This window comes from Aspergillus japonicus (genome assembly GCF_003184785.1).
Source record: "Aspergillus japonicus CBS 114.51 unplaced genomic scaffold BO86scaffold_99, whole genome shotgun sequence".
Taxonomy (NCBI): Eukaryota; Fungi; Ascomycota; class Eurotiomycetes; order Eurotiales; family Aspergillaceae; genus Aspergillus; species Aspergillus japonicus.
In genome coordinates, this window is record NW_020291736.1 from 15,178 (window position 1) to 39,791 (window position 24,614).

Below are 24,614 nucleotides of genomic sequence, written 5' to 3' on the forward strand. Positions count from 1 at the left end.
CTCTATTTTCAGACGAGGTTATTCTGGGCCCACCGCCGACAACAAATTAGTTGCCGATCAACCCCGACTTTGGGTTTCGAACAAGGCTGCTAGGCGTAACTTTAGCCACTAACTCCTCGTACTGGAGCCTCGTGGATCATAGGGAGACAATAGAACGATAGAAGTTGGGGCCTGGCAGGCTGCTGCCAGGCTGCTGCCCGGACAACCGTGGACATGAGATCGGATAACCACATGGAGGTTGCAATACGTCTGAATTTATCAACTATCCAGGGTCCTCGTCCTCCTTGCGCTGGATTGATGTGGTAATTTACATTTCCACCCAGATACCGCTGAGTAACACTAAACCTGCTTACATCAGCAAAACAAACCAATGAGGGGCAAGTGTAGATTGATCCCGACTCCGGGAAAATCACATGCCTCAGTAATGATTGGTCACTGTAGAGTCAGTGAACAGCTGATACAGACTGGAGCTAGACATGACGCCAGTGGAGTCTTCTCCAACCCCCGGACCCCCCCAAGTACTACCTTAACTGACTGTTCCTTAACTTATCTATTGCTTGCTTGCTTGCTTGCTTCGTTGCTCTGCATCACACAGGTCAACCACAAGTCAACCAAACCAGCCTGCTGCTACTGCGGCTGTTCCTGCTCGACCGCCTATTTCTTTCACTCTTTATCCTTCCTTACATTCCAGAAGCTCCCTCCCCCCCTTCCCACAATCTTCCAAACATCCTAGTCTCTCCTTTTGACCATGCTTCCCCAACTTCGGTCTCTGCTGCCTTGACGGCTTGAAACCAGCCTTGTGATTCCGGCACTTCTTCCATAGCTCCAGGCTATCTGTCAACCTGCCTTATCAGACGGCTGCTTTTCTAGCACACGTCCGGTGCGTTCACTTTTGACTTTCTACTCATACACTTTTTCTCTTTTTTCGTTCACAATCTCGAGGCGAAGCTTTCGCTCTGTGTGATCATTCACTATACTCCTTTGACATAACGGGTCACATGCTTCAAGATAGCTGTGTACTCTCTTGACCCTCTAACGTGACTCGAACCTACTGACTCCTTTGATCCTGAAGGGCCGATCACGTTCCTCATCGCCATCATCCGCACTATTATTGTCAGCATCTGCTTCAAGCTCATATTCTCTGTGCCTGTTCATTTCAGAGTCCACTCGTTTGTCCCACATTTCCTTTCAACCGTCACAACCATGCGACCCTTTATCGACGATACCAAACGGCGAGTGGACCGGAGGCTCAGCGCAAGCAAGCAGTCCATCTCTTCCAGCCGCATCTTTGCCGGTGCTTTCCCGGAACGACTCAAAGACGACCACGATGCTCAAGTCGACTTCTCTGCGCCCCCTGCCGGCGTCGCAGCTCGCGACGGTCACATGCAGTACATGCAGCAATCCATATTCTCCATGATCGCCGCTGTGGGCTCTAGATCGGACTTCCATGCACGATTCGACGAATCAAGCGACAGTGATGGGGAGAATGAAGACCGCACTCCAAAGGAGCATGAAGACGTCACATCGACTTCTGCGTCGCCCAACAAGGTCGGGCCCGGTAGTCGCCGGTCTCCCAAACCCACAGGCCCACCGCAAGATAGAGGGCGTCGTCACCAGAGGGTCTTGTCTGAGAACAAGCTTTTGCGATCATTCATGTCAACAGCCAAGCGAGGCAAAGAGCGAGAACCCACCATACACTCAGAACCACCCACGGACGATGAGATGTCTCGGGCCTCGACCCCCAGACGACCACGCAGTGCTACGCCGCGGGCGGCCCCTGTTCTCAGTCGCATGGTCGAGGCACAAGCCGCATTGGACGCGAAGGAGTCTTCCGAAAGCTCCTCGGAGCGAACGGATGAAGAGAGCGACAAAGACCACAAGCAGTCGTCGGGGACCTCCCTCTCCGTGCGACTCAAAGAGATGTTTGGGTTCGACGTCCCGGAGAAAGTGGTTGTCGAGTATGCGTGTTCGCTCTTACAGAGTATGCTGCTTCAGGGATACATGTATGTCACGGAAGGCCACATCTGCTTCTATGCCTACTTACCCAAGAAATCGACCGCGGCTATCAAATCCGGGTTTCTCTACAAACGGGGCCGGAAGAACCCTAAATACAATCGCTACTGGTTCTCCCTGAAAGGCGATGTGCTATCTTACTATGCGGACCCCTCGAATCTGTACTTCCCCAGCGGCCACGTCGATCTCCGCTATGGGATCTCTGCATCCTTAGCAGAACCAAAGGACAAGAGCCGAGAGACGAGGGATTTCCAGGTCACGACCGACCAGCGAACCTACTACTTCAGAGCAGACAGCTCCGCGAGTGCCAAGGAATGGGTCAAGGCTCTACAAAAAGTCATCTTCCGAACTCATAATGAAGGCGATAGTGTGAAGATTTCCTTCCCGATTGAGAGCATTATAGACATAGAGGAAAGTCCGATGGTCGACTTTGCCGAGACTTTCAAAATCCGTATTGTCGAGAGCGAGGAAACATATGCGATTGACGAGGTACGTCCATCGACTCCAATGCCGAGATGACATCCACTAATTCGAGTCACGCAGTACTATTTCTCCTTTTTCGATTCCGGCCAAGACGCTTTCAACTATCTGAAAGGTCTTGTTGACAATTCCCCGATGAAACGGTCACAGCAGGCTCTCTCACCACAACCCAACCATTTGACTCGCTCCCGTCGTTCCCGGGTGGCGCAAAATAGGTGGTCAATCACTAGTGGTACAAGTCAACCTCGAGGCGTCGCGAATGCTAGCATGCAGCGACGGAGAAGCGCAAGCACCGGTCAGGTTGTATTTGGCAATGATGCGACGATTATGTCTCCTTCAACGAGACAGCAGGACTCATCGACGTCGTTTAGCCATGCCCTGGAGCATACCACCGAGTCTTCTGCCCTCTTGCAGTCAATGACAGACACAACAGAATCGGCCAGTCAGATCCTGAACAGAAGCGACGTCTTCCACTCTCCTACAATCCAAAGTTTACGGAGAGGTCCTTCCGCAGCTAGTCGAACCCCCCGGCGATACTCTGATGAAACAACTCGATCGATGCATGCCTACGGCAACGATACTGCGGGGCCTGCATTTACCAGAGAAGGGCAAGAAATCCAGTATACCCAGAGTGACTTCGACCAGGAAACTCAAGGCTCTTCCCGGGTACAGCCCTCGGCGCACGCTCTGAATGACATCGTACGGGCGGGAACATATCCTTTGCAGCGCGCTGCCGGGTTTGCGGAGTATCTCAAAACACGGTCGAAGCAGATGAGCAACATCCTTGCAAGTGAATCCATGGGCTACATAGAAAAGGTGTCCGGGATGTGGGCCGGTGGCCGGAAGCATTACGGAGAAGCCGAGGGGATACTTGCCGACGATCAAGCCGTCGATCCCGAAGACAAGGAGGGAGGATGCAAGGATGGTGACCGGTTTCGAGCGCACTTTGCGCTACCCCCAACCGAAAAGCTCCAAGCGACCTACTTTGCATATCTACATCGCGTGCTGCCACTCTACGGCAAGATCTATATCAGTCAGAAGAAGCTGTGTTTCCGCAGTCTTCTGCCGGGAACTCGCACTAAGATGATTCTCCCTTTGAAGGACATTGAGAATGTCGATAAGGAGAAAGGCTTCCGATTTGGCTACCATGGCCTCGTGGTCGTGATTCGGGGCCATGAGGAGCTGTTTTTCGAGTTCAGTGCCTCCGATATCCGGGATGATTGCGCCGTGACCCTGCATCAAGGTCTTGAGACGGTGAGGTTTCTGGCGGAGTCGGGGCTACTCGGGGAAGAAGACGAGAAGGTTGAGTCGGAAGCAGCAAAGGCAGAGCACCGTATGCTTCAAGAAGCACGGCTGGATGCGTCTGTGCTGCAAAGCTCCCGCTCCGCGCTCGTGGAGTCCTCTGAACTTCATCCAATTTTTGATGACCCACGCGCCTCTATCATCAACTTCAAACCCACCGAGTCCCTAAGAATCACATGTCTGACCATCGGTTCACGTGGTGATGTGCAGCCATACATTGCCTTGTGCAAAGGCCTCCTTGCTGAAGGCCACCGGCCTAGGATCGCAACTCATGCAGAGTTCGGGCCCTGGGTGAGAAAACACGGCATTGAGTTTGCGCCTGTAGAGGGCGACCCCGCGGAATTGATGCGGATCTGCGTTGAAAATGGAATGTTCACGTATTCGTTCCTTAAAGAGGCTTCAACGAAGTTCCGGGGCTGGATTGACGATCTGCTGTCTTCTGCCTGGAAGGCCTGCCAGGACAGTGACCTGCTCATTGAGTCGCCGAGCGCGATGGCTGGCATCCATATCGCCGAGGCCCTTCGCATTCCATACTTCCGTGCCTTTACGATGCCCTGGACTCGGACACGAGCGTATCCACACGCGTTTGCCGTTCCGGAGTACAAAATGGGCGGGGCCTACAACTACATCACGTATGTGATGTTTGACAATGTCTTTTGGAAGGCGATCGCAGGGCAGGTGAACCGATGGAGAAAGAACGAACTAGGTCTCAAGGCGACCGGACTAGACAAGATGCAACCGAACAAGGTGCCATTTCTTTACAACTATTCCCCTACTGTGGTACCTCCACCCTTGGACTATCCAGACTGGATCCGCATCACTGGGTACTGGTTCTTGAATGAGGGAACAGACTGGACTCCACCGGCAGACTTGATGGGATTCATTCGACGTGCTCGCGACGATGGGAAGAAGATAGTATATATTGGGTTCGGCTCAATCGTTGTCTCGGATCCATCGGCTCTCACTCGGACTGTCGTCGAAGCGGTTCAGAAGGCGGATGTGCGTTGTATTCTATCGAAAGGATGGTCTGATCGACTGGGCGACCCTTCGAGTGCCAAAGCAGAGATTCCCCTGCCACCGGAAATCTTCCAGATCCAGGCTGCACCTCACGATTGGCTCTTCTCACAAATCGATGCCGCGGCGCATCACGGCGGGGCGGGAACTACCGGGGCTAGCTTGCGTGCTGGCGTGCCTACCATCATCAAGCCATTCTTTGGCGATCAATTCTTCTTCGGCACCCGTGTCGAAGACCTGGGGGTGGGTATCTGCATGAAGCGGCTGAACGTGAGCGTGTTTTCGAGAGCCTTGTGGGAGGCCACCCACAGCGAGCGAATGATTGTGAAGGCACGCGAACTGGGCAAGCAGATTCGAAGCGTAAGTTCTTCCTCAGAGGCAATTGCTGCATCGTTATACTAACGTGAAAACAGGAAGATGGGGTGGATACGGCGATCCAAGCGATCTACCGGGACCTCGAGTATGCGAAGGATCTGGTCCGACAGCGGTCGATTGTTTCGTCGACGCCATTCTCGCCGACTCCTGCAGCCAAGACCATCGCGGAACAAGAGGCCGATGACGACGTGGCCGACATTGAAGAATGGACATTTGTGGGCGAGGACACCGATGTCGACATTGCGAAGCGAATGCGCGAGTGAACAGTGTTTCATACTGGAGGGCTGCGTATGCAGACCCTCGACTGATAATGATTGATGATTACATATTGCGACATGGATAATTGATAGTAATGACCTTTTTTGGGGGCTTTGTTGTTCCGGGGTTTTAAGATGCACGAGCAGGTTGAAGCAGAATTGTATGCGCGAGCATTTATGATGTTCTTGCTGTTTGTGTTTGATGAATCGTGATGCTTTGGCAGGGGAATTGCTGCAAGATACACTCTAATTGCTATTCTCGCTGGAATATGCCTGACACCCTTATATAGATTGAATATTAATAGACCGATATACCGTGGGGCGTATTTTGGTGGTGCTAAAAAAGAAGAATCTGCTTGTGGTTGACAGAAGTACCTACATCCATACATATATACATGCATTGCAATGATATCAAGACGCCAGCGATGACCAAAACCAAACCGAGCCCGAATTGCCTTTGGGGCGTTGTTTATTGCTTCTCCCCCTCCTCCTCCTCCTCCCCCTTCCCCTCGACCTTTTCTTTTCGCCGTTGCACGACATCCCAGTTATACACTCTCGCCGTCGCGACTTCCAGCGTCTAGAAGGTGAAGTTAGCATTGATAACCCCGCACTTTCTTTCCCTGTTCACCCAAACACCCCAACACCCAACACCCAACCCCCACCCCCCAAACAACCACCCAACCGCAGACTCCAGCAAAGGGAAGGGCGAAACGAACCGTAATCTGCTCCCGGAGAAACTCCAGATCCTCCTCGCAGTTCTGGAGGGACGTCTGGGCGACGGCCAGCTTGTCCGCGAGCATGGCGGCGGCCTCGGCGATGGGGTAGGCGAGCATGACGTTGGCGCCGAGCCAGAGGTAGACCTCGTCGGCGTCGGCGGGGGCGACGGTGGCGCGGGCGTAGAGGGTATCGTTGAGCTCGAAGTTGGTCTGCAGGGGTGCGTCGCTGGACTTTCGGGCGGACAGGAACCGCACCGTCTCGAGCGTCTTCGTGATGTCCGGGATCTTGTCGCGCAGGCCCGCCGCCCGCTTCGTCGTGTTGACCTCCATGAATTGGTACTTGGAGATCATCTCCTGGAAGGACCGTAGGGTCGGTTCCACCTCCGCGCGGCTGGAGACGTAGTCGGTCACGGCGTCGATGAAGGGCGCTGCGGGGATGCCGCGGGGGTTTGTTGGGGGGCTTTTTTTTTGGTTAGTCTTTTTGAGACGGGGAGGGGATTGAGGGAGAGGCAGGATAGGACGTACGCGGGTTTGGAGTCTGGCATTTTTGAGTGCTGGGATTAGGGGGTTGGGTGGGGAATTGTTAAATCGAGGAAAGGGAGAGCGGCGCAGATGGTATCCGGATTGAATGGAATTGATGAAGCTGCGCTGCCAGCCCACCCAGTTGGATAAGTTAGTTAGGCTAGGTTAGGTTAAAGTGGGGGGGGAGGAATCAGGCGGGGAGTGGAAGGTGGTTGCTTGTTGAGGAATAGTGCCCTGGTTTTCTGCCGGTTTGATGTGAAGTCCACCGCGGAGCTGCGGCGGAGCTACTTCCTCTACACTACACTACACTACACTACACTACACTACACTACATCTTCCTCTACAACAACAGTCGAACGAACCAACACAACACCTCCCCTGCGTCCACCACCCGCATCACAATGCATTGCGACTAGCCTACTTCTACTCAACCCGTCCCAAAGGCAAAATGGTCAATCTAACCACCACCGAGACCATCCTGGCCGCCTACGAGGCCCTCCCCGCCTCCGCCCGCCCAACCCTCGCCCTCCCCTCCGCGCTCCACCTCGGCGACCCCATCTCCCACGCCCAGGTGATCGAGCTCGCAAGATACTTCCGGGCGAACCCTTCACTTGCATCTCAACAGGACGCCTCAAATACACCCCCCAATCCCGAACCCGATCCCCGGCGCACACGAAGCCTAAACACCCTCCTCCGCGGCACGAAGGTCTACGTTCCTCCACCCCCGCCCAAACCCGAGCCGGTAAGCTGGGCCCCCCGGGTTCCCTCCCCAACCCTGAAACCACCCCCTCCCCATACCCAAATACTCAACATGAGTGCAATATAGACAAAAGAATACCTCGCCCACAAATCCCGCCTCCTCGCCGCCGCCGAAGCAGACGCCTACAACCGGATGACCAACCCTACCTCCCACGCCCTCCAATCTTCCGCCTCCCCCGCCTTCAAGAGCAACCCGATCTTCACATCCAGCACCCCCCTCCTCGCCGCCTTACACGACCACCACTCCTCCGGCCCGGAAATCGGCGACAAAGAGACCATCACCCCCTCGCTGGTCCTGAATATCTTCCTGTCGGTGCTGATCACCGGGTTCAGCGTGTTCTGGGCCCTGCAGGTTTGGGTCCCTGCCGGGGGGGCGGGAAGCGCCGGGGCGAAGGTGTTGGGCGCGATGGGGGCGGCGCTGGGCGTGGGTGCGGCCGAGGTGGGGATTTATGCGATTTATCTGCGGAAGATGCGCGTGGCGAGGGGGCGGGAGCGACGGGTGCGGGAGGTGAAGGTGGTGGTTGGGAGGGAGGTGGTTGGTGGGGGTGGTGGTAAGGATGGTGGTAAGGGTGGGGATGACGATGGGGATGGCGATGGCGATGGGGAGGATGTTGCTGCTGGGACGGGTGTCAAGGAGGAGATCTGGGGGAGGGGGGTGAATGGTGGGGTGAGGAGGAGGGTGAGGGAACGGTGGGAGGAGAAGGAGAAGGAGAAGGATATGGATATGGATGCAAGCATGTAGGTAGTTTGTACTGTAGGTCTTGTTGTATGATTATGACGAAAAATGTGGCATTGTAAGTTTTGTTGATATGTGTGGGTAGCTCTGTGGGTTTAGTATGGGGTAACTAGCTGAGCTGGCCTCGAAGACAATGTCTGGCCAACTTGTGGACCGGTCTTGTGCTGACCCCTGGACATCTGGAATATATTGCCGAACGGGGCAATGGAGCTAGAGCTACGAGGTAGTGTCCCCCAACATGCCACTGACCTCCCCTCCGAAGTATCAGTAAAAATACGGAATAACCTTTGAAAGCTATCATGCTACAAGACAAGATGTATGTCAAGGTTCAGCATGCTCATTCACCTAAAAAGCCGAATCACAAAAACAAAGACAACTCAACCTAGGAGCGCTCTCCGTCTTCATCCCCATCAGCCTCCACCGCATCATCCCACTCACCACCGTCAAAGTGCATAATCTCCAACCTCGCCTCTCCGTAGCCCGGATCCGCAAAAGCCTGGTTCAGCCACCCCAGCGCATGTCTCCACGCCTTCGGCATGATGCACTCCGAGTTCAATGCCTCTCCCGAGGCGTAGCAATTACACCCACTGTCAAGCATCGCCTCGACTGGGACCCCCAGGGGCTGATCCGACAGCACATATCCGCGGCAGCGGGACGCCACAAAAGCCGCAAAGGAGGCCGGATCCGCCGAGGCGGCATTCTCGTAGTTGCTCCCGAACTCAATCCTGGCCAGTTGAAGCGGATTGGCGAGACAGATCGCCGAGATGAATGGTCTCCAGGAATTCCCTGTTTCATCGCATCGTGCTGGCGTCAGTATTGCCCTGCCCCGTACGGATAACCAGTAAGGTACGGCAACACTCACAGTTCTTATTCAGATACCGAAGAGCACCCAGCCCTCCCTCCGAGGCCCCCACGACACTGATTCTCGCATCCGGGCGCACCAGTCGGCCCCGCGCGGACAGGATGTCCTCGAACACCCGGTTGACATGTTTCTGCCAGTACTCGTGGCCGGGGATTCGGTTGCGGAGCGACATGCCGGGGGGCGGGTCCACGGCCGAGGGACGGGGCATGTTCTGCCAATGGACCAGCGTGATCGCCTGACCGGAGGCACAGTGCCAGACGAGTTGGCCGGTGTTGGCCAGCACCAGCGCGGTGTTGGGCATGTCTGCTGCATTACCATCACCGTCACCGTCACTGTCACCATTGCCACTATTGCCATGGGCCTGGCCCTGCCGCAGGACGGCCCTCGCAAAGGACACGAGCGAGCCTGCGTCGATCCCGTCACCGCCAACGCTGCGGTAAGCCCAGATGCCCAGGTCCTGGATGGGCTCGCCGAACACCACGATGATGTGCGAGGCTGCGGACAGGTTCCTCGACACCATGATCGGGACATGGGCCTCGTTGGTTGTGGCACGGAGCGGGAGGTGCAGATTGACGAGACCGAGATCGCGCAGGCGGGCGCTGACAATCTTGCGGATGCATTCTGGGAACGTGAGCACGACTGTCAGAGGAGTAGAGCAGGGACAGAAGCAGGAGCAGTGGAAACTCATGCAGATAGCTTGACCAAAAACTGACATACCGTTCATAGCCTCTCTCTGGACATCATTCCAGCGGCAGTTGCGGTTGATCTTGTACTGGAACTCCTGCGTGGGGTCCGAGATCTTGCGGATCTTGTCCTGGTCGGTCACGAAGTACCTGTCTCCTTTCTCAGCATGATGGCTACTCTGGGACTGGATCTGCGATGAGAGCTACCCCAGTTCTGTCAAATCCGCTGGAAACACCGGGTCCGTGGGCAGATCTTCGCGGCGGTAGACGAACATCTTCGACGAAGTGAGGTAGACGGAGCCAGTAGTAGTAGTAGTAGTAGTAGTTGTTGTTGTTGTTGTTGCCGTGAAGCAGAAGTGAGAATGGACAGAAGCAAAGAGATGGAGGACAGTAAAGCAAGGCAGTGGGTTTGGGAAAAATGATGCTGAGATGCAGCTTCCCGCTGTGAAGTCGAAGCTGAGGCTCCGTTTGCTGTGCAGTGAATGGGAAGGTGAGAGTCCGGTCAGTCCTCAACCTCGAAGTTAAGGAACGGAGCAGGAACCGTCCATAAAGATCTGGGTTCTCTGCCAACAGTCCTGTTCTCATGTATCATGCACACCAGAGAAAGCGACTAGGAAGAGTAGACCGACCATCAGGTGAAAGGCAGAACTGCGCTTCGCTGGTCTTCAGCTGCAAGACAAGAAAGATGCTAGAACAGACAGACCAACTTCGACGGCCACCAGACTCCCAAGGTGTTCCTCCAGAGAGAAGCAAGCACATCCCCCTCAAAGTACACCAATCCTACCCAAGCCAGAACCCCCTCCCCTCAGCAGTCACGGATTTCACATAAAGATCGCTGATTTTATATTCTCGATCAACACCCATCATAACATATAGTACATCTCCTTTCCCTGGGGCGATTGGGAAGGAAGGAACAAAAAAGAAAACGCCATCAGGAAAGCACCGAACCAACCCAGAGAGAAGCTTGTCACATGCACCTAGACCCCAAGGGGTCGCAAACGACCACACCAACCAACCGAGTCTACCAACTGGCCTTCCTCACGCCGGGAAGCTCACCGGCCAACGCCTGTTCACGGAATTGGTACTGTACGGGCAAGAAACGTTGCCCTCCCGTTAGCGAAACTCTATGCCTGCCGTAGGTCCTCGAGACCAAGAAGGGGAGCTCACTCTTCCAAGCCGGAAGTCCCGGAAGACGGATCTGGCGACACCACCCGCGACACAACGGTTCTTGATCTGGGTGGACCGGGTGTAGGCGTGCATCTGGGCCAGCTGCAATTGCGCCTGGGCACGGGCACGCTGCGGCAGGCTGGTGTTGCGGATCACGTAGCGGAGCGCTTGACTATACCGCGGGCGATGTATTAGCGAGGGGCATTTTCCAGGTCGGACTTGGAAGGGAACAAGGGCGCAAAGCCTGGAGGGCAGGCGCGGTTCGGCGAGAGTGTAGAGTGCAGCAGGGCTTCATACCGTTCGACTTCGTTCGCCTCGAAGACTCTCCGCTTGGTGTGATCGCGGATGATCTTGCCGTTGATGAAGCCGCCGAGGTCGAGCTTCTTGTTCCTGAACATAGACATGGTGGAATCGGTGTGCCGGGGGCAAGCGACTGGGGGTTCGAGGTCGAATTGGGGGGATTTGCTGAAGGAATTCCGTTCCGATCCCCACGGGAGTTTGGCCGGCGCGGCGAAGTCACGGGAAGGGAAAATATGCCTTCCCGATCGAGCTTAGTGCACTATCCCATTAACATTTGCGCTCCGCAACATGCTTAACCCAAGATCAATGTAAGACATGCTATGATTTGAGTACAGTTCAATTGACTCTAGTAGTAAGACATGTTGTCTAAATATGCATTGAGCGGCACAGACGGAGGAAATCTAATTGCGCTGTCGACACGGGCATATCAACACGCCTCTACCCAAGAACTACGTATTGCATGTACAATATGCGGTCAATGCCCGACCAGGGATTGCACTCGAGTCCAGAGAACCAAAATAGACCGGTGGCATGCTCACTTAACTGGCCCTGGCTTGGACCCCTGGCAGACAACGACACCCTCTCAACCCTCTCAAAGCACACTTGGGCTCGCACCCCGCGCACTCCAAGCTGGGAAACCTAAGCATGAAAGAAAAACATACTGATATTGATACAACTTGTCAATTCACCAATATGTCCTATGACGGTATCTCTTCTATATGCTTGTACAGGGTGAAAGAAGGTGCCCACAAACTCGACCCCAATAACGGAATCAGGCCCGCGCTCAACTCAACCCTCCACGACGTCCGCCATATCAGCTTCGTCTCTCCACAAGAAAAAAGAAAACAAAGCGTCTAGTGCTTGGTGGCCTTGGCGTTGGGGTTGCGGGGGTCGTTCTTGAACTCGGCGGCTGTAGAGCAAAGGATCGGATTAGTGATTGGGTTGGGTCGGGGTGTGCGAGAGCGGCGATCGTGTCGAGGGAGTTTCTTCTCCCCTCCGTAGATCATAGGGGCAGGTGTGGTGCAGCGCGAGAATCAACTTACTGTTCATGAGGGCGTTCTGGAGGGAGTTAACGCCATAGAGGACGACGAGACCTGTAAGTGATTGCATGTTAAAACTTGGGAGCCCTTCACAGTTCGTCGCGTCATTTCGGCTCTGCGCCGAAGGAAACGGCGTTGCGAGTCGAGAACATAAATTGTGAGTGCATACCGGCAGCGAAGAAAGGGCCGAGGGGACCGGCTATAAAGGCATCCAAGTCAGTTTCAATTCCATTCTTCATTACTCATGCCGTAGCGATGGGGGGGAAACACCGCGAGCAACGAGCACGCGGGTCAAGCAGAAACTCACCAACGGGAGTGGGGAACTTCTTTCCGAGGAGAGACATGGTGAAGCAAGTTGTGAGAAAGCGAGGTGCTGGATGTGAGGAGAGGATGGGGAAGATGCAGCAGCTGGTAGAAGGAGAGCGAGGCGGAACGAGGGAGGTTGCGGATGCAACGAGGTTTGTCCGGGTGTCCGAGACCCGAAGGGGGATAGTTTGCCCGCCGCTTTTGTCCCCTCTCCCGACCATGTAAACAGTCCCTCCGGCAATCGATAACAACATCATCCCGCTACTACATCTGCAAGCCGATCATACAGCCACCCAAGAACCAGAACGATACACCACCCCCCCACCACGACCATGGCAGACCACCTCCAACACTCCGTCTCATCCCTCCAATCCTCCCTCCAACTCCTCGACTCCTCCATCTCCACCCTCGACGCCGGAGTCAGCGACTTCCCCCGCCTCTCCAAAGTCCTCCAAACCACCCGAGTACGTCCGCATCCACCCTGCCCAACCTCTCCAACAGGACACCAAACCCACTAACCCAGAAACCCCAGCACTTCGAACTCCTCCCCGAACCCACCCTCCGCGAAGCGCAGCAATCCCTCCTCGACGAAATCACCCCCAGCATCGCCCACCTCCTCGAACTGGCCACCAACCACGTCGAGAAGCTCTCGCGGCGCGAGCAGGGGCTCCGCGCCAAGTGCGACCTGCAGCAGGGGCGACTGTACTCCAACGAGGAGCGACAGCAGCAGAAGAGACAGCTGGCCAAACCCAAACCCAAGCCCGGGGCGTTCGGCGACCGGCGGCAGGCGGCAGCGGCCGCGGCCGCGGCCAAGGCGGCCGAGCTCCGGCGACTGATCCAGAAGAAAGAACGCCTGCAGTACGCGGTCGAGCGGCTGGAGCTGCAGGGGAAGCAGCGCGAACGGCAGCTGCGGAAGAGTATGGCTTTTCAGTGAGACTGCGGGCGTGCTGTCGGAGAGGATATGATTTTTCCTATTTTTTTGGGGGGGCGAGCGGGTTATGCCTGCCTAAATCTCTCGAGCAGAGTCGGTCCGCGTGGCCGGGTGTGAAGAGACGAGACTCGTGTCGCTTGACTTGCGGGTTCGCGGCAGAATTGAACTACAAGGGCACTCTGTGGCCGGTGAATCGAGTATCATCCAAGGCTCAACGGTGTCTCGCCTCCCCACCTCTCGGTCCGTCTTGCTCGTGTCGTGAGGATGTCACAGCATTCCTGACACAACCTACGAAAACTGATGGACGGCCCCAAACCACAACAATCCAGTGCGCTGGACTCAAGCCTGGCCTGCACTTATCACTTATCACCCAGAAGTGTCACACAAAAACGAGCTCAACGAAACACTGATGACCAAGATACGGAAGTGGAGAAAATGCCTTTTGAGTGAAGAGCTCAACTATGATAGCTAATATCCATACAATAACCACATATCATACATGAAAATATACAGAATCTATGCCCAAATGTGCTCCAGAACCCGTAGATGATTGTCCGCAGCCCGGCAGCAGAATCCCCAGTGAAATACGCCGCCAATTAAAAACACAAAATCCCAATCAGAAAAAACCCCGAACCTCCCAAGCATTTTGTACCTCCTGCCTACGAATCCGCAGGCTTCAACTGACTGTAATGCTGGCGCACCTTTTTCTTATCCTGATGCTTCTTCCAGCTGGGGATCTTCTCTCCCTTCTTCCGCTTGGGGATGAGCAGCTCCGGCTTGCGGGTCGGAGCCGCTGCATCGGCGCCGTCCTCCTCCTGGGCGTCCTTGGCCGCCTCCCGGGCCGCGGCGCGCGCCTCCAGCCGGTCCTTCTTGCTGACCCCGTGTTTCGAGCCGAGCTTGACGTTGCGCTCGATCTGCGTCTTCGACCCCAGCGCCCACAGGTCGCCCCACTGCGACTTGCGCACGTCCCGGTACGCCTGGCGACTGAAGGAGCGCGGGACGGTCCAGCGCTCGATCTGCGCGTCCGGGGTGCAGATGTCGAAGGTGACGTGTCCGCGGCGCTTCAGCGGCGGGTAGACGATGCGCGGCAGCGTCAGCGGCTCGAACTGCGCCTCCTGCTCCGCGAGCTTCTGCTGTTCCGCCTCGGGCATGGCCGCGCGCGTCTGCGGGTCCGGGAACAGGTGCTCGTATCCCTTGGCGGCGTTGAACTTGGCCACGCGGTCCTGCGTGAAGCCTTTCTCTTCGCGGAGATCGACCCCGCGCTGCACCACGAGGTAGCTGAACCGCAGGTCCTCGTGGTTGTGCGTCTTGGCATCGATGATGCGCTGCAGGAACGGGGGCCGGATGTATCGTTGCTTGAAGTGGCACCAGTCGCCGCGCCCGACGGTGTGGCCGGGAACACGGTACATGGGGCACTGGGCGTGGTTGGTGCAAGGCGCGATGATCATGCCAGGCTCCTTGTCGAGGTCAAGGTCGTCCTCCGCATCTTCCTCTTGCGAAGCGATTTCCTGGTCTGAGGTCTTGAGGTCGGTGTTGCGGATGACGCGCTTGAGCAGCATCTCACGGGCTCCGGCGATGGCCTCAAAGCCCCGCTGGTGTCCTTTCTCAAGCAGAATGAGGATCCCCCCGTTGGGATTGACAAGCTGCCAAAGGTTCTTGACATGCTCCTTGCGCAGATACTCCTCGTCGATCGGGTGAATGGAGTGGGGGGCGATCACAATGTCGAACTGTTTCCGCTTCGGGGCCCGTTCGTCATCTAGCGTCGCATTGTCGCGAAGGTGAACGTAGTCCGGAAGTCGAGGTAAGAAGGTGGTGTTATTCAGCAGCGCAGAAGCGCGAGCACGAAGACTGTTAGATCCTACCACGACCGTCGATTTGCCGATTGGGATTTCGGAGAAAGGGCGCTCTGGATCCATAGCCTCCCACTCTGCACGCATGATCTCCCTCCACGCGATGATACCAGCACCTCCAGCACTGGCATCAAGCACACTCGGGCCGTCTTCTTTGGACATCAAACCTCGCAGCCAGTCTGTTCCCAGACGCTTGCGGACCTCAACCAGAACACTCAACACGCTCGCATAGAAGCCAGGGTACATGGCCGCGAGGTAAACATTAGATTCCATCTCGGACATATGACGCTGCGAAGCCTCCAGAGGGCTCGGTAATTGAGGGGCTTGAACCGATCTGGGGGGCGTCGTGACGGACAGAGGAAGGTACTGGCCCTTGAAGACACGACGCGCGGTCTCCTGGATGTGCTTATTGGAGAAATTCGACAGAATCATCGAGATGGGCTTCACCAACGAGTCATTTGGCAGGAAGACCGTGCTGGGATTCGTGCCAGATCTTCCCAGCTCCGTGGCCGGGTGGAAACGCGGGGTCTCGTTCCCATCAGGCACAGCTTCGTCCTGGAACTGCTCGAGCATGACCTCTCCGCCGAGCTGCTCGGCGATCTCCCGCGTGCGCCGCATGGCGTCTGTCTCCGGCACCTCCGGTCCAGCCTCCATGTCGTAAACCACGGGTATGTCATCCTCCTCCGCTTCGAGCTCGAGCTCAAGCTCTTCCTCCACCATCTCAACCTCTTCCCAGCCTCCTTGTCCATCTTCACGGTACAGCTGATCGGCGGTGGGGTCTTGTTCCTCTTCCAATTCCTCAGCGAGCTCGAGGTCCGGTTGAATGCTGTCAAGGTCACGGTAGATCGGGTCACCATAGAGTCTAGTGTATAGTTCAGTCTCGCGTGCGTTCAGGTAGTCGGGCGGCAGGTATTCCCGGAATTCCTGTTTCGCCATCCGCACCCGTCCCTCCAGAGTCTCCTGGTCCCGGTGACCGATGGTCTGGCTGAATGCGTGCTCGTATTCCAGGCCATCGAGATTGAGAGCCTGATCGAAGTCGTCGAGCAAGTCCAGTTCGTCCATGATATCGGCCATGGCGGCTTCATTTTGGTTGATCTCATCGATCAGGGCGTAGACGGCATCCTTCCGCTCCGCATGTGTAGCATCCGGCACGGCGGGCGTTGCGGAGGAAGAGTACCTCGATGCAATCGTGGATTGTGCAGGCCGAGATTCTGTCGATGCTCGCGGGAGCTTATTGATGTTCGAGATCGAGGAGAGACATCTCCTTGTGGTCGTAATCCGGGACCGCCCGTTCACGAAGCCTGCCGCTCCGCGGCGGAGTTGTTGTTGCGTGCTGAACGGCGACGTTCTGTTGACTGCAGCGCGCAGCAGCCCCTGGGGGGTCGCCCGTGTCGCCGGAGATCTGGACAGCATCTTCACCGGTCCGCGACTCTGTCCGCAACTTTGGGAAATGAAGTACAGAAGGATGTACCTGCGCAGAAATTTGTTGACTTGCCACCCTGCCTGCAACTTTGTAGCTCGGAAAACTTGCGCCAAGACGCTGCAAATTGCTTGTCTCTGATTGGCAGGTGCCACATGAAGCTAGCTTATGTAATCTGTACAGGGATCTAGACCGGAGTTTCTCGAAGCTCTGGCAATGAATTGGAGATCAAGGTGGTAATTCTCTCTTACACAACTGGAAAACTAGGAGTCACTATCTGTATCGTCGCTACCCATAAGCACCTTCAGGGCCGAGATCCATTTCTGGACCTCGTGCTCCAGGGCAGTCAACTTGGCCATGACGGCCATCAGGCTCGGGTCCTGACTTTCTACGCGGACTTTTTCTTTCACCTTCACTTCGTCACCCTTCCAGATGAAGACATCGCCGGCTTCATCATGCGGCCGGTGGCGGGTGCCAAAGAGCCGGTCCCTGATGTTGAACCCGGTGAGAGAGATGTCCGAGGCGAACGCCGTGGGCGTATGGGTTGGTGTGCTGGATTCCAGAGTGCGCAGGTGTAGTACCAGCGCGGAATCAGCGATAGTGAGATGGAAAGAAAGATAGGGTGGCAGCGGAGGATCAAACATCTTCGGAGATCTGCATCAGTCATCCACCCCGGTGAAGCGTAAACAACCATCACTCACGTTCTCTGCTGCACTCGCCTCCCACCACTTCTCTTTGACCTTGTCACTCTCGCCCTTGAGCATCTGCCGTGCCTCGGTGATGGTCTCGCGCAGGAGATGCAACTGACTAAAGATGAAGCCGGCGTTGAGTGGGTCGCCCGTCCATGTACTAACATCTACAATGTCCAAGCTCTGGTTGACCAAATTCCGCACGGAGACCAGTTGGTCGAGCACAAGCTCCGGGGCCTCAGGGGCATTGGACAGACATAACCGGGTGTTGGCTGACCCGCGTACTGAGGCTAGAGAATTTAGACGAAGTTGGATGTCCTATCATGTCAGGCACGATCAGTAAAACGTTATTCCCGAGCGTGCATGTAGATTGCAGCAAGCAAGGTATGGTGATGGTGATGATGATGATGATAATGATGATGCAGGGGTGTCGATCGATAGGCAGAGGAAATAAAGTTATCACATCAACCACAAAGAAAGACCCGAAAAATTGGGGCAGATGACATACGCCTTTGACGATTTGCGTCCCAACCCGGGTTACGTAGCCTTTCACATTTTCGGACCGAAGGGACGAGAGCACTAAGGTTGAGCCCGGCTCTTTGGGAGCCAGCAAAGCAGCACACTCATGCAAACCTTCCCTAAGCGAAACGAGTGAATCTTGCAGGGAGCGTAACAGCCACTCTAATTCCTTGGCCTATTATGCAGGTCAACGGGTAAGCAATCAATGCGTTGGACAAAGTTCCTCAGATTCTATAGTGGTAAGTTAAGATAAGCACCGGGTAGGGGCATACCAACGTGGATTCCACTTCCTGTTCCAGGCGTCCTGGGGGCAGGGGTGGGTAAGCCCAAGTGGCCATAGTGTGATCGGTCTGACAGCTAAAATTCCACAAATGTTCTAGGGCTTGGATGTCCGGAGGATCGGATGTGCTTAGGGTTCTAAGAGTGCATATGGCGTAGACGCAGTCTTCGATATGAACTAGGTAGGGGGTGGGGGAGTAAAGAGTCAGGCAGCAGAATTCAACTCTGGGGCCTCGAAAGGGACGATGATGCAGTACGTAGTAGTAGACAGAAGAAAATTTCCGCACTAGCTGGCCAGACGATCCACGTCGAGAGGAGTCGGGTACCCAACTCAATTGGGAGGGGGTGGAGGTGGTGCAACGTTCACGTTCGGTTCTGTGGGTATGTAGAGTAGGTTGAAGTTGCAGCACTGCAGCTCGACGATCGAGCGAGCATCGAACGTCATGAAGGACCGAAGAGGTGAGGTCTAGGCTACCCGATCTGGACTAGTGCAACACTAAGGTTTAGACTAGCCGAGGCCAGTTAGCGGGGGTCTGCTGCAACGATGACGTCGATACCGTCACTCTTCCCGATGGACGATGGCTATTCGAACTCAAAGGACTTTTCATCAGTGCCTGCGGATGAACCACGCCGATGATGATGCATCCTCATGATTATATCACTATCCCCTGGGTCGACCCCCCCCCTCCCCCAAAGTCCCCGCTTGAAGGGACTGCCCGGACACTTCGGATATTATAATACCAGAGTCTTCTCTTGCAGAAGACCCTGACCCTCTCTTCCTTATACCTATCCATTTCTTCCCCCATACGCTCCCATCTCCTCCCACCAGATCTCCAAGCCCACAAACCACCCAGATCTAGCCTCAAGCGCAGACCTCTCTACCTCAGAGTTCAAGAAAGAACTCTCTACCCGGCTCTAAGCCAGAAGGCGCAAAAGAAAAAGAAAAAAAAGAGAAAACTCAGCCTAGTATCACGATGGTGCTCAGCAGTAAGTCCACCCACTTTCTCCCAGCCCTATGATCCACTCTATACTATAGCGCATGGACTGGACTGACATCCCCGCGTTCCTCTCCTACAGGAGTGGCATTGGGCTTTCTCGGCCTCTTCTTCACAGCAGGAGCCCTCCTGCTGATGTTCCTGACTCTCCTGGGCGGCGCGACCAACACCCGACCCCTGAACGAGATCTACTTCCTGCAGGTGGACACGAGCAACATCCCGGGGGCACCCTCGCTATCCCGCTGGACGTTCTGGCAGCTATGCGCCGTGGTGAATGGCAAGAGCCAATGCGGCTCGTCTCACCCGGACTACCCCTTCGACCCCCCCAGCTCGCGCAACTTCGGCACCACCACTAACATCCCCGCTGCGTTCGTCGGGTGAGTATCAACAGTCAACCCATCCAATCCTACATTCTGCACCCAGAACCACAAGCTAACCCCTCTCCCCAGAACGAACCACTACTTCCTGACCTCGCGGTTCTCCTTCCCCTTCCTGCTGATCGCCCTCTTCTTCGGCGTCATCTCCCTCCTCACCGGCTTCCTGGCCATGTGCACGCGCATCGGAAGCTACCTGTCCTCGCTGATGGCCTGGATCGCCCTAGTCTTCCAGATCATCGCCACCTGCTTGATCACGTAAGTTTTTCCCTTGCCTTGCCAACCAAACCAAACCAAAAATCCTCTGGCACACCAAAACCCTAGCAATCAACCAAAAACTAATGTCAAACCAAACCGGCAGTGCCGTCTACGTCCAAGGCCGGAACAAGTTCAATGCCAACAACCAAACCGCCCGGCTGGGCGTCAAGGCCTTCGCCTTCATGTGGACCGCCGTCGCCTGTCTCTTCATCGCCTGCCTGGCGTACTGCATGGGCGGCGCGACGGGCCGCAAGGACCGCGGCCGGGGCTACAGCGGCCGCGAGCATCGCCGCAAGGGCTTCTTCTCGTCCGCTCGCTCCAACAGCTTGAGGAGTAACAAGGAGACTGCCGCGGTCTAAAGTGGGCAAACCTCCCAACAGGAATGACTTTACTTCGCACTGGTCCTGTTGGTCTCGTATGCGGAAGTAACGGGAACGGCGTTCGTTGACCAGGTGATGAAGAGGTTTTTGTTCCTGACTCCCAATCTAGATGTCTCGCTGGAGGGGGAGGGGGGGTTACGGAAGCTTCGTCTGATAATGCCCTCCTTCCTACACCCTTCCTCCCCTCCCTCCCCTCCCTCCCGAATAGTCTCACGCCTATTCAGCAGCCTGTATGAATTTCTTTGATGTCTTATTCCCTGATGCTATGTTGTGCTGCACACCCGCCACACTAACATTCTACTGCTCTCACTGTATACCATCGTTCATGACCTGGTGGCTCATTAATTCTAATCTATCCTGTTGGTGCTTTGCTTGGACTGCTTAGTCGGTTGTTACTCGGTTTGCCGACCTGTACTGTGTCCCCTGTATGCTTTCTTCGCTTACTGTTGTTACACTATATTTACATTTAGTAATTGTAATATAGCTCGTTCCTTAAAAAAAAGTACCTACTAAGAAGCACGGAGAGAAACTACGACAAATTGTAAAGATGGTAATACGCAAGACAACAGGAGATCCGCAAAATCTATCATTCTCTATTCCGCGTCATTGCAGTCCTCTATATATACTTTTCAGAAGCCTTCATGCATACATTTGTCGTCAAAAAGTCAAGGCCAAGCAGAACACAGAATTAGGTGCCTTCTTCAGATTGGAGACTGAATGCTGTCTTGAGACGTGGTTCGTAAGCTTCTGCGGAAGAGAAACCAGGAAAAAGCAAGTTGGGTAATATCCGGCAGTAGAAACCAAGCAAGTGAGATTCTAAATCGATTCATGCAAAAGATGCAACATAAATATTTTGGAAGCAGATTCATAACTCAGAGACGGGCAATCTAGGCCTTGGGAGCCTCGACAGCGCCGCGGACGGCACTTTGGCCGCCGACCTCCCGAGCGGTGATCTGCAGGCCAAGGTCGGCATCGACGTGGATCATGAGCTCAACCTTGCTGCCGGCCTTGGCGCCCTTGACGGCCAGCTCGGCAATAGGCTTCTCAGTCTTCCAGACGATCTCACGGATCTCCTCCTCCTCCTCATCGGAGTCAGAGAAGTCAGAGTCATCCTCGTCAGCCTCGGCCTTCTCCTCCTTGGGCTTGGGCTCGGGCTTGGTGACCTTGATCTCGCGGACACCCTCGCAGACGCGGATCAGAACGTCACCTCCCTCCTTGGGAGCAGAGAACTGAGCGGTACGGCGAGCGGGGAGAGCAGTCTCGACGTGGAGGAGGGCCTGGAAGTCAACGGCATCACCGGAGGTGACCTCAACACCGATGGCGTTCTGGAGGTGAGGGGTGGCAGTGACCATGGGGTGGATAGACTGCTCGATGTCCTCCTTGTCGAACTCCTGGATGAGGGAAGCCTGGATGGCAGCACCACGGGGAGCAAGCTCAGAGGGGTTGATGGCAGCGGTGAAAGTGGAGGGAGCGAGAATGGTGGTCTTCTCGGAGAAGATGTTGCGGGCCAGCTGGGCGATCTTGGGGGTGTGGGAAGTACCACCAGCGAAAATGACCTAAGATTGTCAAAATTAGAGGGATTGAGCTGATTACAAAAGGGCGGATTCACACAAACCTCATCAATGTCCAAAACGTCCAGACCAGCCTTCTTAACGACCTGCTCAATCAGGGCGGTGAACTGAGCGAAGACCTTGCCGGAGAGGAGCTCATAGCGAGTGCGGTTGATGGTGGAACCGTAGTCGATTCCATCAGCAAGACTCTCGATGCTCAGGGTAGCGTTGGTACCCAGACTCAGAGCACGCTTAGTAGCCTCACCCTCAAGCTTGAGCTTGGCCAAGCCACGAGCATTCTCGCGGGGATCGGTCTTGTGCTTCTTGATGAACTCCTTGGCGAAGTGGTCGATGACGATCTTGTCCAAGGTGGCACCACCCAGCTCGTAGTCGTGGGCAGTGGCCAAGATGGTGTACATACCACCACGGCAAGCAATGACAGTAGCATCGGAGCGGGTGCCACCAAGATCGGCGACAACGGTAAGCTTGTCAGTCACGACAGCCTCGGGGCGAGCATCGTAGGCCAGAGCAGCGGCAACGGGCTCGTGGATGAGCTGAAGAACCTCCAGACCAGCGGCGTTGGCAGAGGCGATCAAGGCCTCACGCTGGGCATCATTGAAGTCGGTGGGGACGGTGATGACGGCAGCGTTAACCTCCTTACCGAGATAATCGGAGGCGGACTGCTTGAGACGGCGCAGGTGACGGGTAGCAATCTCGGAGACGGTAACAGTGTTGGGGGTCTCGCTGGTGGTGTCGCGGATGGAGAAAGCAACGGTCTCTTCGTGCTGCTGGGGGTGGGCGGAGTTGTGGCAGGGGGTAGCGTCTATCGACTTGAAGCTAGAAACCTTGTCAACATTTTGATCTCCTTCGAATCGGACGTGGGAGCAATTACTCCTTGCCAAGGTAGTCTCTGAAGTATGCAACAGTGTTCTGGGAGTTGCGGATAAGCTGGTTCTTGGCCTGAGCACCGTGGTACTCCTCGCCTTCAATGTAGGAAAGAACGGTAGGGATTTGACGGTCTACATGCTGGTAAGTTCACAGTCTTTGGGAGCAATGCGTCACCGGGAGTGGTGAGCGAGAATGGGTAGAGTTGAAACTGACCTCCCTCCTCGTTGGCGATAACCTCAGCCTTGCCCTCCTACATGATAATGATATTAGCATCAGTCTCGAATGACTTGCACCACGGATACATTGGTTGATTGGTCGAATAGATGAAATTTCAGATAGTTCGAAGACAGTCACGTACAGGGTTGAGGCGGGCGATAGAGCTGGAAGAGTTGCCAAAGGAGATACCAATGGCGAATCTCTCGGCAGCGCCGTTAGATTCGGAGCTCATCTTGTGATATGTGTGTGAGAAATGGGGAAGGGAAACAAGAGAAAGGAAAATGAAATGAGCAGCGATCCCAAAGGAAAACGGAGATGGGAGAAAGAGAGGACGGAGGAAGAAGAGGGAACGAATATTGAGGCTGTTCCCGCCGCGCTTTCCTTCGCCCCGAGGAAAAAAATTTTGGCTCGTTTGCAATTGGCGGGCAGATGTGGCTAGTGCTTATCGATAGTAGGTGTGGCGGTGCGATCGCCACTTTCACTCTCAGCGAGGATCAACATAAGCTTGAGGTTAGTATTATATTGCCTCTGCAGATTCATACTCAATAATGCAGTCGAGAACATACTATGTAAATAAGCTTTAAACCTCAAAATCTACCACCCGAAGTCAATCATCGGCTACTTGCATAGCACCCTCCAGCCCAGACCGGAGGAACAAAACGTCGTATCACGTGAAGATAAAAAAAACTGCGGACGATAAGCTCACGGGGCGATTTGCGCTTCCTTTTTCCTTTGAATGCGACCAGCCAAACTTCCTTTACCTACCTAAAACCTCCTCCGCCATCTCCACCTCGCAGCTACATTGACCTGCGCGGTAAACATATACGCATCATGTCGTCACCACTAGTCCTCCTGCCCGGCGATGAGATCCCATCCGAGTACCTCCCCTCCACCAGCTCCGCACCGTTGAGGTTGGGCGCCGGCCTCCGTTTGCTCTCCCAACCGCACCAACCGACCACGAGCAGCAACAACAACAATCCCCCCTCCTCCCCCAGCCATGTCCTTACGGCCACGCAGGCCGGGATCCTCTCCACAGACAACAAGCGCAACGCCGTATCGATCCTCTCCTCGCCGCGCCGCCGGTACATCCCCACGGCCAACGACCTGGTGATCGCGCAGATCCACCACTCCAGCCCGGACTACTTCCACTGCATGATTACGCCGCAGGCGCCCCATGCGGTGCTGGGGCAGCTCTCCTTTGAGGGCGCCACGAAGAAGACGCGCCCCATGCTGAAGCAGGGCGATCTGGTGTACGCGCGGGTGCTGTCCGTTGGGCTCGGGGCGGGGGCGGAGGTCGAGCTGGCCTGCATCAACCCGGCGACGGGCAGAGCGGAACCCGGCGGTCTGGGGCCCCTGAACGGCGGGATGGTGTTTGATATCTCCACGGGGATGGCGGCGCGGTTGATGCGGGCGAGCTCGTCGACGGGCGAGCAGCAGGACGGGGTGGCCGGGTTGGTGGTGCTGGATGAACTGGGCAAGAAGCTCGAGAAGGCCGGCGGGTTCGAGATCGCCATTGGCAGGAATGGCAAGGTGTGGGTGGACTGCTCGAACTCGGGGGATGTTGCCGTCAAGGCGACAGTGGCAATTGGCCGATGCTTGACCACGATCGATGAGCACGACTTAAATCCCGCAGACCAGAAGAAGCTGGTGTCGAGGGTGTTGCGCGAGTTGAAGATAGAAGTGTAAATTGTGTGTATTACGATAGATTTGATGACATCCTATTTTCCTATTCC

At 55.4% G+C, this 24,614-nt stretch overlaps 12 protein-coding genes across 12 annotated transcripts; 5 read left to right on the forward strand and 7 right to left on the reverse strand.

The window, feature by feature from the left end:
* Positions 1-1,203: 1,203 nt before the first annotated feature.
* On the forward strand, positions 1,204-5,447 carry atg26 (UDP-glucose:sterol glycosyltransferase; the record flags this gene model as incomplete). Its single annotated transcript, XM_025674035.1, has 3 exons — positions 1,204-2,502; positions 2,557-5,169; positions 5,223-5,447. 3 exons carry the CDS (start codon positions 1,204-1,206, stop codon positions 5,445-5,447), a joined length of 4,137 nt encoding a protein of 1,378 aa, XP_025522335.1.
* Positions 5,448-5,667: 220 nt separating this feature from the next.
* BO86DRAFT_250997 (tubulin-binding prefolding complex subunit PAC10) lies at positions 5,668-6,884 on the reverse strand. Its single transcript, XM_025667185.1, has 3 exons — positions 6,683-6,884; positions 6,158-6,617; positions 5,668-6,018 (listed from the first exon to the last, which is right to left on the reverse strand). The coding sequence occupies exons 1-3, from the start codon at positions 6,700-6,702 to the stop codon at positions 5,911-5,913; spliced, it is 588 nt and encodes a 195-aa protein (XP_025522336.1). The 5' UTR covers positions 6,703-6,884; the 3' UTR covers positions 5,668-5,910.
* A 108-nt stretch (positions 6,885-6,992) lies between these two features.
* On the forward strand, positions 6,993-8,180 carry BO86DRAFT_451626 (TMEM199/VMA12 family protein; the record flags this gene model as incomplete). The annotated part of the gene is made up of 2 exons (XM_025676873.1): positions 6,993-7,421; positions 7,506-8,180. Exons 1-2 carry the CDS (start codon positions 7,128-7,130, stop codon positions 8,178-8,180), a joined length of 969 nt encoding a protein of 322 aa, XP_025522337.1. The 5' UTR covers positions 6,993-7,127.
* A 376-nt stretch (positions 8,181-8,556) lies between these two features.
* BO86DRAFT_413841 (uncharacterized protein) lies at positions 8,557-10,078 on the reverse strand (the record flags this gene model as incomplete). The annotated part of the gene is made up of 4 exons (XM_025674782.1): positions 9,927-10,078; positions 9,754-9,869; positions 9,037-9,675; positions 8,557-8,960 (listed from the first exon to the last, which is right to left on the reverse strand). The coding sequence occupies exons 1-4, from the start codon at positions 9,992-9,994 to the stop codon at positions 8,557-8,559; spliced, it is 1,227 nt and encodes a 408-aa protein (XP_025522338.1). The 5' UTR covers positions 9,995-10,078.
* A 455-nt stretch (positions 10,079-10,533) lies between these two features.
* BO86DRAFT_393393 (mitochondrial 37S ribosomal protein uS14m) lies at positions 10,534-11,343 on the reverse strand. Its single transcript, XM_025673004.1, has 3 exons — positions 11,184-11,343; positions 10,887-11,058; positions 10,534-10,803 (listed from the first exon to the last, which is right to left on the reverse strand). Exons 1-3 carry the CDS (start codon positions 11,288-11,290, stop codon positions 10,741-10,743), a joined length of 342 nt encoding a protein of 113 aa, XP_025522339.1. The 5' UTR covers positions 11,291-11,343; the 3' UTR covers positions 10,534-10,740.
* A 376-nt stretch (positions 11,344-11,719) lies between these two features.
* BO86DRAFT_413843 (F1F0 ATP synthase subunit i) lies at positions 11,720-12,570 on the reverse strand (the record flags this gene model as incomplete). Its single annotated transcript, XM_025674783.1, has 4 exons — positions 11,720-12,096; positions 12,230-12,280; positions 12,396-12,425; positions 12,534-12,570. The coding sequence occupies 4 exons, from the start codon at positions 12,568-12,570 to the stop codon at positions 12,041-12,043; spliced, it is 174 nt and encodes a 57-aa protein (XP_025522340.1). The 3' UTR covers positions 11,720-12,040.
* Positions 12,571-12,797: 227 nt separating this feature from the next.
* On the forward strand, positions 12,798-13,794 carry BO86DRAFT_251106 (DASH complex subunit SPC19). The gene is made up of 2 exons (XM_025667186.1): positions 12,798-12,996; positions 13,065-13,794. Exons 1-2 carry the CDS (start codon positions 12,865-12,867, stop codon positions 13,464-13,466), a joined length of 534 nt encoding a protein of 177 aa, XP_025522341.1. The 5' UTR covers positions 12,798-12,864; the 3' UTR covers positions 13,467-13,794.
* A 108-nt stretch (positions 13,795-13,902) lies between these two features.
* BO86DRAFT_393395 (tRNA methyltransferase RSM22) lies at positions 13,903-16,802 on the reverse strand. The gene has a single exon (XM_025673005.1). It carries the CDS (start codon positions 16,724-16,726, stop codon positions 14,123-14,125), a length of 2,604 nt encoding a protein of 867 aa, XP_025522342.1. The 5' UTR covers positions 16,727-16,802; the 3' UTR covers positions 13,903-14,122.
* A 120-nt stretch (positions 16,803-16,922) lies between these two features.
* BO86DRAFT_393396 (uncharacterized protein) lies at positions 16,923-18,352 on the reverse strand. The gene is made up of 4 exons (XM_025673006.1): positions 18,214-18,352; positions 17,931-18,116; positions 17,435-17,740; positions 16,923-17,377 (listed from the first exon to the last, which is right to left on the reverse strand). Exons 1-4 carry the CDS (start codon positions 18,277-18,279, stop codon positions 16,997-16,999), a joined length of 939 nt encoding a protein of 312 aa, XP_025522343.1. The 5' UTR covers positions 18,280-18,352; the 3' UTR covers positions 16,923-16,996.
* Positions 18,353-19,350: 998 nt separating this feature from the next.
* On the forward strand, positions 19,351-20,206 carry BO86DRAFT_325658 (SUR7/PalI family protein; the record flags this gene model as incomplete). Its single annotated transcript, XM_025668535.1, has 3 exons — positions 19,351-19,592; positions 19,665-19,847; positions 19,951-20,206. The coding sequence occupies 3 exons, from the start codon at positions 19,351-19,353 to the stop codon at positions 20,204-20,206; spliced, it is 681 nt and encodes a 226-aa protein (XP_025522344.1).
* Positions 20,207-20,801: 595 nt separating this feature from the next.
* On the reverse strand, positions 20,802-23,243 carry BO86DRAFT_393399 (ribosome-associated complex protein SSZ1). Its single transcript, XM_025673007.1, has 5 exons — positions 23,024-23,243; positions 22,879-22,915; positions 22,670-22,796; positions 21,843-22,614; positions 20,802-21,783 (listed from the first exon to the last, which is right to left on the reverse strand). Exons 1-5 carry the CDS (start codon positions 23,111-23,113, stop codon positions 21,115-21,117), a joined length of 1,695 nt encoding a protein of 564 aa, XP_025522345.1. The 5' UTR covers positions 23,114-23,243; the 3' UTR covers positions 20,802-21,114.
* A 190-nt stretch (positions 23,244-23,433) lies between these two features.
* On the forward strand, positions 23,434-24,610 carry BO86DRAFT_393400 (exosome non-catalytic core subunit RRP40). Its single transcript, XM_025673008.1, has one exon. It carries the CDS (start codon positions 23,713-23,715, stop codon positions 24,565-24,567), a length of 855 nt encoding a protein of 284 aa, XP_025522346.1. The 5' UTR covers positions 23,434-23,712; the 3' UTR covers positions 24,568-24,610.
* Positions 24,611-24,614: the final 4 nt, after the last annotated feature.

Coding starts and splice junctions, on each gene's coding strand:
- BO86DRAFT_250997 (XM_025667185.1), bottom strand. CDS start 6,702: ATGCCAGACTCCAAACCCGC. Junction 6,618..6,682: donor ATGCCAGACTCCAAACCCGC/GTACGTCCTATC, acceptor CCAAAAAAAAAG/CCCCCCAACAAACCCCCGCG. Junction 6,019..6,157: donor TTCTCCGGGAGCAGATTACG/GTTCGTTTCGCC, acceptor TTCACCTTCTAG/ACGCTGGAAGTCGCGACGGC.
- BO86DRAFT_393395 (XM_025673005.1), bottom strand. CDS start 16,726: ATGCTGTCCAGATCTCCGGCGACACGGGCGACCCCCCAGGGGCTGCTG.
- BO86DRAFT_393399 (XM_025673007.1), bottom strand. CDS start 23,113: ATGAGCTCCGAATCTAACGGCGCTGCCGAGAGATTCGCCATTGGTATC. Junction 22,615..22,669: donor AGAGACTACCTTGGCAAGGA/GTAATTGCTCCC, acceptor CAAGGTTTCTAG/CTTCAAGTCGATAGACGCTA. Junction 21,784..21,842: donor ACGTTTTGGACATTGATGAG/GTTTGTGTGAAT, acceptor TGACAATCTTAG/GTCATTTTCGCTGGTGGTAC.
- BO86DRAFT_393393 (XM_025673004.1), bottom strand. CDS start 11,290: ATGTCTATGTTCAGGAACAAGAAGCTCGACCTCGGCGGCTTCATCAAC. Junction 11,059..11,183: donor GAGGCGAACGAAGTCGAACG/GTATGAAGCCCT, acceptor CCCGCGGTATAG/TCAAGCGCTCCGCTACGTGA. Junction 10,804..10,886: donor GGGACTTCCGGCTTGGAAGA/GTGAGCTCCCCT, acceptor TTGCCCGTACAG/TACCAATTCCGTGAACAGGC.
- BO86DRAFT_393396 (XM_025673006.1), bottom strand. CDS start 18,279: ATGGCCACTTGGGCTTACCCACCCCTGCCCCCAGGACGCCTGGAACAG. Junction 18,117..18,213: donor AGGAAGTGGAATCCACGTTG/GTATGCCCCTAC, acceptor CCTGCATAATAG/GCCAAGGAATTAGAGTGGCT. Junction 17,741..17,930: donor GGACGCAAATCGTCAAAGGC/GTATGTCATCTG, acceptor CTGACATGATAG/GACATCCAACTTCGTCTAAA.
- BO86DRAFT_251106 (XM_025667186.1), top strand. CDS start 12,865: ATGGCAGACCACCTCCAACACTCCGTCTCATCCCTCCAATCCTCCCTC. Junction 12,997..13,064: donor AAGTCCTCCAAACCACCCGA/GTACGTCCGCAT, acceptor CAGAAACCCCAG/CACTTCGAACTCCTCCCCGA.
- BO86DRAFT_393400 (XM_025673008.1), top strand. CDS start 23,713: ATGTCGTCACCACTAGTCCTCCTGCCCGGCGATGAGATCCCATCCGAG.